Source organism: Tachyglossus aculeatus, chromosome 2 (assembly GCF_015852505.1).
Source record: "Tachyglossus aculeatus isolate mTacAcu1 chromosome 2, mTacAcu1.pri, whole genome shotgun sequence".
Lineage (NCBI taxonomy): Eukaryota > Metazoa > Chordata > Mammalia > Monotremata > Tachyglossidae > Tachyglossus > Tachyglossus aculeatus.
In genome coordinates, this window is record NC_052067.1 from 155,391,652 (window position 1) to 155,406,190 (window position 14,539).

The 14,539-nt window shown below is 46.1% G+C and overlaps 1 protein-coding gene across 1 annotated transcript in view; it reads left to right on the top strand.

Annotated features, from left to right (window-relative positions):
• Positions 1 to 6,064: 6,064 nt before the first annotated feature.
• ARID2 (AT-rich interaction domain 2) overlaps positions 6,065 to 14,539 on the top strand; it is a 246,118-nt gene continuing 237,643 nt past the window's right edge. The window contains 3 exon segments of the mRNA XM_038761126.1: positions 6,065 to 6,193; positions 6,317 to 6,410; positions 7,227 to 7,324. Coding sequence (XP_038617054.1) covers positions 6,102 to 6,193; positions 6,317 to 6,410; positions 7,227 to 7,324 — 284 coding nt within the window. The 5' untranslated portion in view covers positions 6,065 to 6,101.

The following is a 14,539-nucleotide window of genomic DNA, read 5'->3' on the forward strand; positions in this document are numbered from 1 at the left end:
CAGTCTAAAAGGGGGAGACAGAGAACAAACCCAAACATACTAACAAAATAAATAGAATAGATAGGTACAAGTAAAATAAATAGAGTAATAAATATGTACACACATATATACATATATACAGGTGCTGTGGGGAAGGGAAGGAGGTAAGATGGCGGGGATGGAGAGGGGGGCGAGGGGGAGAGGAAGGAAGGGGCTCAGGGCTCAGGCCCCAACAGTGGGCTCAGTCTAGAAGGGGGAGACAGAGAACAAAACCAAACATATAAACAAAATAAAATAAATAGAATAGATATGTACAAGTAAAATAAATAGAGTAATAATCAATCAATCAATCATTTATTGAGCGCTTACTGTGCGCAGAGCACTGTACTAAGCGCTTGGGAAGTCCAAGTTGGCAACATATAGAGACAGTCCCTACCCAACAGTGGGCTCACAGTCTAGAAGGGGGAGACAGAGAACAAAACCGAACATATTAACAAAATAAAATAAATAGAATAGATATGTACAAGTAAAATAAATAAATAAATACATACAAACATATATACAGGTGCTGTGTGGAAGGGAAGGAGGTAGGAAGGTGGGGATGGAGAGGGGGAGCACTGTTCTAATACAAGGTGATCAGGTTGTCCCACGGGGGGCTCACAGTCTTAATCCCCATTTTCCAGATGAAGTAACTGAGGCCCAGGGAAGTGAAAAGACTTGCCCAAAGTCACACAGCTGACAAGTGGCGGAGACGGGATTTGAACCCACGCCCTCTGCCTCCAAAGCCCGGGCTCTTTCCACTGAGCCACGCGGAGGCTTCCCCCAGTTCCTCTGACTCAACCCCCACACGTAGCCAACTTTTCTGAGGAAAAAAAAAAAAAACCCCAACAAACCCAAACAGACACGCTCCTCCTTGGAGTGAGTGCAGAAAGGGAGGAAACGTTGAATTCCCTCGAGAAATGCAGCTGCCGGAGCGGTCACCTGCCGTGCGAGGGGCAGAGCTCATAATAATAATGATAATAATGACATTTATTAAGCGCTTACTATGTGCAAAGCACTGTTCTAAGCGCTGGGGAGGTTACAAGGGGATCACGTTGTCCCCCGGAGCGGTCACCTGCCGTGCGAGGGGCAGAGCTCGTAATAATAATAATAATGATAATAATAATAATAATGGCATTTATTAAGCGCTTACTATGTGCAAAGCACTGTTCTAAGCGCTGGGGAGGTTACAAGGGGATCAGGTTGTCCCCCAGAGCGGTCACCTGCCGTGCGAGGGGTAGAGCTCATAATAATAATAATGGCATTTATTAAGCGCTTACTATGTGCAAAGCACTGTTCTAAGCGCTGGGGAGGTTACAATAATAATAATAATGATAATAGCATTTATTAATCACTTATGTGTGAAGCACTGTTCTAAGCGCTGAGGAGGTTACAAGGTGATGAGGTTGTCCCACGGGGGGCTCCCAGTCTTATTCCCCATTTTACAGATGAGGGAACTGAGGCCCAGAGAAGTGAAGTGACTTGCCCAAAGTCACACAGCCGACAAGTGGTGGAGGCGGGATTTGAACCCACACCCTCTGACTCCGAAGCCCAGGCTCTTTCCACTGAGCCACGCTGCTTCTCTACAAGGTGATCAGGTTGTCCCACGTGGGGCTCCCGGTCTTAACCCCCATTTTACAGATGAGGTAACTGAGGCCCAGAGAAGTGAAGTGACTTGCCCAAAGTCACACAGCTGACAATTGGCAGAGTTGGGATTTGAACCCATGACCTCTGACTCCAAAGCCCGTGCTCATTCCAGTGAGCTACGCTGCTTCTCATCTTAAAGTCTGATCTGGGCTCCGATCCCCATTTACCCCGTGGACTCCAAAGAGTCATTTAATCACACCATGGCCTTGGCTGTTCTCATCCGTAAAATGGGGGTAATAACACCTTCCCGAGTGGAGTGTTGTGAGGCTTAATTAACATCTGTGAACTACTTGGTAGATAAAAATCGCCTCATATACAGGCAAACTACAGGCAGGTATTTCTCGGCTCATTCATCTGTCTCACTAGACCAAGGTTGTAGTAATAATAATAATAATAATAATAATAATAATAATGGCATTTATTAAGCACTTACTATATGCAAAGCACTGTTCTGTATATATGTGTATATATACATATGTGTATATATACACATAAGTACTGTATATATGTATGTATGTTTGTACATGTTTATTACTCTATTTATTTATTTATTTTACTTGTACATATCTATTCTATTTATTTTATTTTGTTAGTATGTTTGGTTTCGTCTCCCCCTCTTAGACTGTGAGCCCACTGTTGGGTAGGGACTGTCTCTATATGTTGCCAATTTGTACTTCCCAAGCGCTTAGTACAGTGCTCTGCACACAGTAAGCGCTCAATAAATACGATTGATGATGATGATGATGATGTTCTAATCGCTGGGGAAGCTACAACGTGATCAGGTTGTCCCACGGGGGGCTCACAGTCTTCATCCCCATTTTACAGATGAGGTAACAGGCTCAGAGAAGTTAAGTGACTTCCCCAAGGTCACACAGCAGACTTGTGGCGGAGTCGGGATTCGAACCTGTGACCTCCGATTCCAAAGCCCGTGCTCTTAAGCCCTTTAATGAGTGCCAAAAGGCGTTTTAGATGACCTTATTCAAATGATTGCAAAAATAAGGGGGTGACTGCCACAAAATACCACAGTCTGGGGCGGAGGGAGTCGGGACAGTAGGGCAATAGTTTGAGTATTTTACATTTTGGTCTGTGTCGTTAGTGAGAACACCGCATTTGTGGGACAGGCGTTATTCCCCTCCCAAAAGACAGGATTAAAGTTTTAAAGGCACTTTGAGACTAAGTGATGATACAGCTCGATGCCGTGCTTTTTTCAAAAAGTTTCAGGGAAAACACGCTAAAGAGGCCCAAAACAAGGCCCAGGGGAGGCCTTCCCTTCCCCACAGCACCTGTATATATGTTTGTACATATTTATTACTCTATTTTACTTGTACATTATATCTATTTTATTTTGTTAATATGTCTTGTTTTGTTCTCTGTCTCCCCCTTCTAGACTGTGAGCCCACTGTTGGGTAGGGACCGTCTCTATATGTTGCCAGCTTGTACTTCCCAAGCGCTTAGTACAGTGCTCTGCACACAGTAAGCGCTCAATAAATAAATGCGATGGAAAACACTAAGTTGCACCGCTTTCGGAAGAAAAAAAAAAGTCAGGGAATCTGAACCTATTCCATACATACGAAGACAGAAACAGGCCATTTATATTTTGCTGAAAGGAAACCCTGATCCGTTTTCAAAAAGTGAAAACACTCTAAGGAGGCCCACAACACTAAGTTGGACCCATTTCGGTAGAAAAAAAGGGAAAAGTCAGGGAATCTGAACCTATACGATTGAATGAATGAATGAACCTATTCCGTACATAGGAAGACAGAAACACCCCGTTTATATTTTGCTTAAAGGAAACCCTGATCAGTTTTCAAAAAGTGAAAACACACCAAGTAGGCCCAAAACACTAAGTCGGACAGCTTTCGGTAGAAAAAAAAGAAAAAGTCAGGGGATCTGAACCTATACGATTGAATGAATGAATGAATGAGCCCATTCCATACATAGGAAGACATAAACACCCTGTTTATATTTTGCTGAAAGGAAACCCTGATCCGTTTTCAGGCTAAGGAGGCCCAAAACACTAAGTTGGACCGCTTTCGGTAGAAAAAAAGAAAAAGTCGGGGAATCCGAACCTATACGATTGAATGAATGAATGAATGAGCCCATTCCATATATAGGAAGACAGAAACACCCCGTTTCTATTTTGCTGAAAGGAAACCCTGATCCGTTTTCACGCCAAGGAGGCCCAAAACACCAAGTTGGACCGTTTTCGGTAGAAAAAAAGAAAAAGTCAAGGAATCTGAACCTATACGATTGAATGAATGAATGAATGAGCTGAGGAGGCCCAAAACACTAAGTTGGACCTCTTTCGGTAGAAAAAAAGGAAAAGTCAGGGAATCTGAACCTATACGATTGAATGAATGAATGAGCCTATTCCATACATAGGAAGACAGAAACACCCCGTTTCTATTTTGCTAAAAGGAAACCCTGATCCGTTTTCAGGCTAAGGAGGCCCAAAACACTAAGTTGGACCGTTTTCGGTAGAAAAAAAGAAAAAGCCAAGGAATCTGAACCTATACGATTGAATGAATGAATGAATGAGCTAAGGAGGCCCAAAACACTAAGTTGGACCTCTTTCGGTAGAAAAAAAGGAAAAGTCAGGGAATCTGAACCTATACGATTGAATGAATGAATGAGCCTATTCCATACATAGGAAGACAGAAACACCCCGTTTCTATTTTGCTGAAAGGAAACCCTGACCCGTTTTCACACTAAGGAGGCCCAAAACACCAAGTTGGACCGTTTTCGGTAGAAAAAAAGAAAAAGTCAAGGAATCTGAACCTATACGATTGAATGAATGAATGAATGAGCTGAGGAGGCCCAAAACGCTAAGTTGGACCTCTTTCGGTAGAAAAAAAGGAAAAGTCAGGGAATCTGAGCCTATACGATTGAATGAATGAATGAATGAATGAGCTAAGGAGGCCCAAAACACTAAGTTGGACCTCTTTCGGTAGAAAACAAGAAAAAGTCAGGGAATCTGAACCTATACGATTGAATGAATGAATGAGCCTATTCCATACATAGGAAGACAGAAGCACCCCGTTTCTATTTTGCTGAAAGGAAACCCTGACCCGTTTTCACGCTAAGGAGGCCCAAAACACCAAGTTGGACCGTTTTCGGTAGAAAAAAAAAAGAAGTCGGGGAATCTGAAGCTATTCCATACCTAGGAAGCCAGAAACACCCCGTTGCTATTTTCCTGAAAGCAAAAACCCTGCTCCGTTTTCAGGCTAAGGAGGCCCGAAACACCAAGTCGGACCTCTTTCGGCGGAAAAAAAAAAAGTCAGGGAATCCGAACCTATTACAGGAATAGTTGATATTCCGCTGCGAAGGAAACCCTGCTCCGTTTTCAAAAAGTTTCCGGGGAAAAACCCGCCGAGGAGGAGGAGGAGGAGGAGGAGGCCCCAAACGCCGAGGCGGACCGCTTTCGGTGGAAGAGGCCAAGCCGGGGGATTGGAACCTATTGGATCGTCCCCATGCCCTGCCGCTTCCCCGTGATGATCGCCATTCGTTTTTTTTTTAAAAAACCGAAAAAAAGGCAGGCGAAGAAGGGGTGAAGCCGTTCCCCTACCGCCGCTTGCGACCGGTAGTAGCCGTTCGCGAGGGAGAGCCCTCCCTTTCCGGGCGGCTTTGTGTGTGTGTGTGCGTGTGTGTGTGTGTGTGTGTGTGTGTGAAAGCGGGCGGCACATTGCAGATGAGCCCTTAACGGCGGCGAGTGGAGCCTATTGTTCCCCGCGAGGAAGCGCGAGTGTGTGCGCGCGCGGGGCCGGGCGCAGTGCGCGGGCCGGCCCTGGGGGGGCGCCGGTCGGCGCTCCGCTTCCCCGCGGCCCTGCGAGCGGCAAGGCGCCCGACAGCAGAGCCCCACCACCACCACCACCACCACCACCACCTCGTCCTCTTCCTCCTCCTCCCTTGCACGTCTTTTTGTCTTGAGGGGAAGAGAGGACGACAGGGAATCCCTCCCTCCCTCCCTCCCGAGGTGGCCTGCGTGAGGGCGACATGGAGCCGCCTCGGTAGCAGGCAGGCAGGCAGGCAGGCAGGCCGCCCTCCCTTCCCCTTCCCCCTCCGGCTTGGGGCCCCCTCCACGGCCGAGCCATGTCGACCGGCTGAGAGCCGGGCCGCTCGGGGCCTGCGGGCGCGGCCGCCGTCCACCCCTTCGCCGTCGCTCTCATCGCTCGAAACTTTTGGAGCAAATCGCCCTCCGTCTTGGTCCCCTTCTTTCTCCTCCTCCTCCTCCTCCTCCTCCCCCTCCTCCTCCTCCCTCCCTCCCTGCGCCGCCGCCGGCCCGTCGGCCGAGGAATGGGCTCCGGGCTCTGCTAGGGAGCGGGGGGCGCTTTTAAACCAGCCATCCGATTTTATTATTTTTTGGGGGGGGAAAACACCCCCCCCCCCGAATCCCCCCCCATCCCCCTTTTTTCCTACATCTATATAAGAGGAAAACAATGGCAAACTCGACGGGGAAGGCGCCGCCGGACCAGCGGAGGAAGGGGCTCGCCTTCCTGGACGAGCTGCGGCAGTTCCACCACAGCAGAGGGTGAGAGCGAAAGCCGGGTGGGGGGGCGGGGGGGAGGGAGGGAGGGGAAAGGGGAGGGGGGGGGCAAAGGGGGCAAACTCTCCGGAGAGCCCACTAGCCATCCCCGCCGACTTGCCCCCGCAGGTCGCCTTTTAAGAAGATCCCCGCCGTGGGTGGGAAGGAGCTGGACCTGCACGGGCTCTACACCCGAGTCACCACTTTGGGCGGATTCGCCAAGGTGAGTGGAAGTTTCAGTTCGTATCTCCCTCCCCTCCGACCCCAGGGTGGGGGCCCATTTGGGGGGGGGGTTTCCTTCTTTGCCCCCACCCTTCCCGTTTGGAGCCGGTGGGGGTGGTTTTGTCGGCCTTCCTCGGTGCCCCGGTTGGAGACTCTTCTCCCTCCTCCTGTCTTCCACACGCACACGGATCCCGGACTCTCCCGGCGGTTTTCCAAATCAGAGCGGGCAGGGTTTGCCCAAAGACTGGGGGGGGGGGGGCACGGCTACACCCCCCCCCCCCCCGGTTGCTCTCGCTAACAAAAGAAACCGGCTCCAAATAGCCATCTTAGGCTTCAAGCCTAGGCAGAAACTGTAGGCCGCAAAGAAGGGCCTAGAGAGATGGAGAGGAGGGCCCGGCCGGGACCGCCGGCGATCCCGGGCAACTTTGGATCATTTCCACACCCCCACACACATACACACACACACACACACACACACACACACACTTCCCGCCCCCCCTTTTGGGGAGGAAAAGGACCGCGTGGCGATTTCAAAGGGGGCGACGGCGGGCCTCGCGATTGGTTATTGTCCGGGGCTGCCAAGCCCCCCCCCCCCCCCAAAAAACAAACCCTTCTCGCGTGGAGACCAACCGATCGCCGATCGATACCGCCTCCCCCGGGGGGGGACGACGAGGGGATCGAGATCGAACCTGCTCCCAAAACCCTCCTGGAACCGGAGGCCCGAATTCCAAGCCGGGGCTCCACGCGGAAGACCGGCTGGTTTCAAGGCCGGCCTTCCCTCCCTCTGAGACTGTGTGTGTGTCTGTGTTTTTAACAGGTTTCGGAGAAGAATCAGTGGGGAGAAATTGTCGAAGAGTTTAACTTTCCCAGAAGTTGTTCTAACGCTGCCTTTGCTTTAAAACAGTATTACTTGCGGTAAGTCACGGCGACTCTTAAAAAGACTCTGTTTGGCCTGCAAGGTGATTTTTTCCCCCCCCCTCCTTTTCGTTTTGCGTCCGTTCAACGATTTAAAGGTTTCCAAACAGGGCCCGAGGGTCGGGTATCGATCCGGGGGTGGGGGATTAAACAGGCAAAAGTGGAAGATGGCTTTCTGTTTTTGACGTTCCACCCGAGACCCTTCCAGGAGGCCCCGTGTTGGTAAACAGGATTCTTTCGTGACATCGTAATCGATTTCTTTCTATTGACGGGGGCCGAAAGGTGAGGGCTAGCTGGGGAGTTGATAGGTCTTGAAACTTTTATTTCCCTCGGTGGGAAAAAAAAAACAAATTGACGCGTTTCAGAGACTTGGGTGGTTGTGATTTTTAGCCTTCTGGTTGGAAAAAATGGGACCTCTCTCGTGGAAGTGATTATAGCTGGTGGAGTTTGGGGGACGTTGTAAAGATCAATCAATCAATCGTATTTATTGAGCGCTTACTATGTGCAGAGCACTGTACTAAGCGCTTGGGAAGTACAGATTGGCATCACATAATTTTTAGATGATTCTAGGACCCAGGATTGCCCAAGGCATTTGTGACTTGGAACGGTAAAAGAGCTGCTTGTGCATTTTAAAAAATCGACGTCTTGGAGAGAGATAAGAAATTTTTTTTTTTTCCTCTGATAGTCGTGGCAGAACTTGTTGAGTCTAAAAGCAACTTTTTTTTTTCACAGTTGGTGCGGGCTTTAGTTCAGGGGGTGAATATATTTTTCTGAACCGTTTTCCAGATGTGTTGTTTTTTTTTCCAAATTTCCCCAGAAGATGAAAACACGAATTTTGTAGCAAATGGGCAAGGCACGGACGTCCCCCGGGATTAAAAGTTTCACACGCGGAGGGTCCCGAGGCAGCCCCCGTTTCGGTGTTGACAATGAGATTTTTGTATTCGTACTTTACGGATTTTGGCCAGGGACGGTGTCGGTGGGCTTCTGAACCGTAATGCAACCAGCATGCTGGGTTTTTACATTTCACCTTACTGCATCCAAGCTGTTCTTTTGTGTGGCAGATTTGGCTTTCTGAATTAGGAAATGTAGTAATTGCACAGGTGCACTTTCTATTGGCTGTCCTAGATTGACTTCAGGCTTGAAGTTGTAGAGTTCACAAGACTGCGGAGCAGTTATTGAGCTGCACGGGAAGTCTGGAAAACCTTAGATATCTCCGTCTGCTGAAAAGGCTTTATGTTGGCGTATGATTGCTTTAAAGTATAGTCAAAGGTACGGGAAAGTAATTATCTTCAAAAAAAAAAAACGGATCCGGGAATGGGGAAATGGGTAGTTTTTATATTTCGGACCACTTTCATTTATTCATTTCCATTATGAGCATATTGCAGGAAGGAATGTCGCTTTAAAGATGTGCCGGTACCCTGGAATAACGTTAGCCCTTTGGGGTTGGCCAAGTGTGGCTGTGAAACCTTGGGCTTTTCCACATCCATTTCAAGTGAGCGCCGAATTTTTTAAATTTCATTTCATTTTTTTTTTTAAACCCTTCCACCCCCAGAATCTCCTTCAGTGTTTTGAAAGGTAAAGTAGAATTATTTCTCACAAAAACTTCACCTTTTGGGGTAAAAAAAAAAATAGCCACATATTAAGAGTCTAGTAAAGATATAAACTGCCAAAATTTACGAGTTTTTTGGATTTAAGGCCGACCGTATGTATCGGATTCTGCTTTTAAAAGTGCGTTACAAATTTTAATATTAAAAAATCCTGAAATGATTCTTATCACCTCTTGGACTTGGGTATTTCCTTCAGAAATTGCTGTCAAGGTAGTTTATCGCTGTTCAAATAGCTCTCAGCTCCTTTATGGTTTATACTCTCTTTGGAAAGCTGGTTGTTGAACTATGCTCCTAGCTAAACCTGATCTCCCTCCCTGTGGCCTTACTCAGGTTTGTTATTGTAGGGTTGTAGCTAGGCTACAGGTATTCATTGTTCTAGGAAAAAGTCAAAGCGTTTGTTTTTGAAAATAAAGGCCCATGAAGACTTGCATGAGTTGGTAAATAACAGAGAGACATGTGGTGGTCAGATTTTTGCGTGACCCAATAATTTCCTCCCTGGGATAGTATTGCCCTGTTTCAGATGGGCTGGGGGGAAAAAAATCTCAAAAGGTCTTACCTTGAACCCAGGATATCAGGGTCCTTTTTTTTTTTTATCAGTCTCACTGTGGTAGTTATGACACGTTCGATCAAGTGACTTTGACTTTTTGAGGAGAAAGGTTCGTTTGGTGTAACGGGCAGTCTAGTTGGATGCAGCCAGTGGAGTGGAGTGCTTTCAGTTGAGAAGAAAGTTTGTGTCTTCTCTCAGGTAGCTTTCAAGTGGCTAACGGTGACCAAGAACAGTTCTTTCAGTTGAATGACTCTAAAACTCATGACTTTTAGAGGGTGTATTGATTCCCCCCTGAAAGGAGGCCTCACCTCCTCCAGGAGGCCTTCCCAGACTGAGCCCCTTCTTCCTGTCCCCCTCTCCTTCCCCCATCTAACCTCCTTCCCTTCCCCACAGCACCTGTATATATGTATATATGTTTGTACATACTTATTACTCTATTTATTTATTTTACTTGTACATATCTATTCTATTTATTTTATTTTATTTATTTTATTTTGTTAGTCTCCCCCTTCTAGACTGTGAGCCCACTGTTGGGTAGGGACTGTCCCTATATGTTGCCAACTTGTACTTCCCAAGCGCTTAGTACAGTGCTCTGCACACAGTAAGCGGTCAATAAATACATATATGTGTGTATATATATATATATATATACATATATACACACACATATATATGGTGTGTGTTTGTATGTATATGTACATATACATGCATACATACAGGTGTGTATATAATGGAGTGTGACACTATTTGAAAAGCCATAATCATGCAAATATAGGAATTTAAGTGCTGGGAAACTGTGGCCATCCTATTGATCACTGATTTAATTTAGCAGTATGAACTGTAATGACATTTTAGAATAATTTATGTATTACAACATCTTGTCAACGGAAACGAAATCCATTTTACAAATATCTTTATCTTCATTTTTTTTACATGTAAAACGTTTTAAAAAGTGGGAGTAAACTCATGTTGAACTGACGCGCATTCCAGCTTTTGGCAGCTTTACACCCATACAAGTTATGGAGACTCAATCAGTGGTACTTATTGAGCGCTTACTGGGTGCAGAGTACTCTGCCAAATACTTGGACAAGAAATTGAATAGAAACGTAGGCTTACTGAATTCTGTGTTAAGCGAAATCCATAAGTACGTAAGTTTCAGCACAACATACTTTCTCGTATATATCGACTGTTTTCCCAAGTTAGAGGATGAAAAGCCATTACTCACTTTAATAATAATAATAGTCATCGTGGTATTTGTTAAATGCATACTATGTACCAAGCACTGTACTAAATGCGGGAGTAGATATGAGATAACTGGGTCAGACACGATCCTTGGCCCACAGTCTTAATCCCCACTTTACAGATGAGGTAACTGAGGCCCAAAGAAGTGGGCCCAAGGTCACACAGCAGACAAGTGGGCAGAGCCGAGATCGGAACCCAGGTCCTCTGCAAGCCTGTGCTCTTTCCACTGTGCTGCTTCTCACTGATGGATTGATAGTCATGTGTGTTCACTTTGTGGTCACAGGAATTAAATTGTCAAAATGTTCCAGTGCATGCTGAATATAAGAATACTTTAAACTTGAAATTAAGCAAAAGTAATAATTATGGTATCTGTTAAGTGTTTGCTCTGTATCAAGAACCGTTCTAAGTGCCCCGGTGACCAGGTTGGAAACGATCCCTTTCCCATATGGGGCTCACAGTCCAAGTCAGAGGGAGGGGCATTTTAAGCTCATTTTACGGCCCAGGGAACCGCCACAGAGAAGTTAAGTGACTTGCCCAAAGTCACACAGCAGACAAGTGGCTGAGCTGAGACGAGAACCCAGGTCTTTTGACTCAGTTGTTACTATCTTCCAGACTGTGAGGCCGTTGTCGGATAGGGATTGTCTCTATCTGTTGCAGAACTGTACTTTCCAATAATAATAATAATAATGGTATTTGTTAAGCGCTTACTATATGCAAAGCGCCGTTCTAAGCGCCGGGGAGGTTACAAGGTGATCAGGTTGTCCCACGGGGGGGGGGGGCTCACAGTCTTCATCCCCATTTTACAGATGAGGGAACTGAGGCCCAGAGAAGTGAAGTGACTTGCCCAAAGTCACACAGCTGACAGTTGGAGGAGCCGGGATTTGAACCCGTGACCTCGGACTCCAAAGCCCGGGCTCTTTCCACCGAGCCACGCTGCTTCTCCTGGTACAGTGCTCTGCACACAGTAAGCGCTCAGTAAATACGATTGAATGAGTGAATGAATAAGACTGGTATCCTGGAGGTTTATATATCTCTAGTCATTTTCTTTTAGGTTCTTATCATGCTTGGTACACTTTTTATGGTATTAAGTGCTTACTGGGTGCCAGGCGCTGTACTGAGCGCTGTGGTGAATACAAGATGATTGGGTTGGACACAGCCCCCATCCCACATAGAACTCAGTCTTAATCGCAGTGGCTAGAGCCCCGGCTTGGGAGTCAGAAGGCCCTGGGTTCTAATCCCGGCTCCGCCACTTGTCTACCGTGTGACCTTGGGCAAGTCACTTCACTTTTCTGTGCCTCAGTTACCTCATTTGTAAAATGGGGATTGAGACTGTGAGCCCCCCATGGGATAGAGACTGTGTCCAACCCAATTTGCTTCTATCTACCTTTGTGCTTAGTGTACAGTGCCTGGCACACAGTAAACGATTAACAAATGCCATGATTATTACTATTATTATTATTATATTATATTATTATATATTGTTATAATTATATAATAATAATCATCATCATCAATCGTATTTATTGAGCGCTTACTATGTGCAGAGCACTGTACTAAGCGCTTGGGAAGTACAAATTGGCAACGATTTGTAACAACGTGTAATCCCCATTTACACGTGAGAAACAGCATGGCTTAGTGGAAAGAGCACGGGCCCAGGGGTTTGAGGACTGGGTTCCCCCACTGGCTTGCCATGTGACTTTGGGCAAGTCACTGCACTTCTGTGCCTCAGTTTCCTCAACTGTAAAATGAAGATTAAATAGCCACTCTCCCTCCTACTTAGACTGAGAGCCCATGTGGGACAAGAACTGTGTCCAACCTGATTAACTTGTATCAATTCCAGCGCTTAGAACTGTGCCTGACACATAGCGAGTGCTTAACGAATATAATGAGAATAACTTTCCTATAAAGTCTGTAGAAGGTAGATATAATTTCACCCGTTGTGCACATGCAGAAACTGAACCTCCGAGACCAACTTTCCCGAAGTCGGTTTTGCTTGAGAAACTATTTGTGGCGAGAATATTTAGAACTAATGTTATTGGCTAGTTAGGTATGATAAGCCGCTCCAACGTGTAGGAACGATGCCAGATATTTTCAGCAAAATGAGTGGAGTTTTCATAAGAGCAGTTTAAAATTATAAGCGCAATTTAGATCTAGAGTTTTGACAAAGTATGTGGTGATAGGATTCACAGGTATTTAGATTTATTCTTATTTTTATTTTTTTAGGACACACTTTAGTGTTTTTGCTTCAGCCCAGAATTTGAAGCCTTGAGATGAAGGTTTAAATGCTTAAAAGAAGGATTTTTGTTTTAGTTTGAGAGGAGCCGGCCGTTCTGCTTCAGTCAAGGCTATCGTGGTGGTGTTTCCATTTTAAAATCTCATTCCTATTGGAAGTGATAAGTATTTTGGGTTACTTGGAAATTTATTTAGAACTCTTTAAAAGTAATAATAGTGGTATTTGTTAAGCGCTTACCATGTGCCAGGCGTCGTAGTAGGCACTGCGGTGGATACAAGCAAGTTGGGTTGTACACAGTCCCCGTCTCATGTGGGGCTCACGGTCTCCATCCCCATTTTACAGGGGGATTGAGTGGATTTACAGGGTTGCGTGGCCTTGGGCAAGTCATTTCACTTCTCTGGGCCTCAGTTCCCTCATCTGTAAAACGGGGATGAAGACTGTGAGCCCCACGTGGGACAACCTGATCACCTTGTATCCCCCCAGCGCTTTGAACAGTGCTTCACGCATCATCATCATCAATCGTATTTATTGAGCGCTTACTATGTGCAGAGCACTGTACTAAGCGCTTGGGAAGTACAAATTGGCAACATATAGAGACAGTCCCTACGCAACAGTGGGCTCACAGTCTAAAAGGGGGCACATGGTAAGCGCTTAACAAATACCATCATTCTTCTAGACTGTAAGCCCACAGTTGGGTAGGGACTGTCTCTATATGGTGCCAACTTGTACTTCCCAAGCGCTTAGTACAGTGCTCTGCACACCGTAAGCGCTCGATAAATACGATTGATTGATTGATTCCCTGTGCTTCCGTTGCCTCATCTGTAAAATGGGGACTGAGGCTGAGCCCCACAGCAAACAGGTAGCGGAGTCAGGATTAGAACCCATGACCTTCCCCCGTGTGCTCTATCCACGCTACCACTGCTAGCCTGGATGGATGTGTTTGTTTATTTTTTTTAATCTCTCGCCGTTACAGTTTTTAGACAGCGTACCTCCTTTTAATCGTCAGGAAACTCGTTTCTGAGGTGAGCCCCGCGAATGAATTTTCAATCTCCTTGGGAGTTTAGGATTCCTTGGTGTCTTTTGGTTGGGATTTTGGGTTTTTTTTTCTTTTTTAGACCTCGGAAATTCACCAGTAGAGGGAGTTTCACTTTCTCGGTTAAATTGGATTAGGAAGCAAGTGTGGAAATGGTGTGTGTTCAGTTGTAAGGGCCTCAGTGGGTCCACATTGGAGGGAGCCTTTATGAATCACTTGAGGTAAAACAAGAACTCTGATTCATTAGCATTTCCGAAATAGAAGCTGTGGAGTGCAGCAGAAACGCCAGTGAGTTTTGTGAACGGGAAAAAATACTCCCGCGAAATGAAGTTCTTTTCATTTAAACCGGAAAAAAATCGGCACACCTTCCATTATGTTTATAAATGGTAGTTTTTCCAACTTGGTTTTCGTGCTTGAATAGAATCACGGGCCCGGGGATTCTTTTTTTTTTTAATAGCTCTCCTCCCCCCGCCTCAAATCAGGTATAAATTAAACATGCATTGGCCTTAAAATTGAGCTTAGTGTCTTGTCAGTCTTAGCTCCCGCGGAGAAA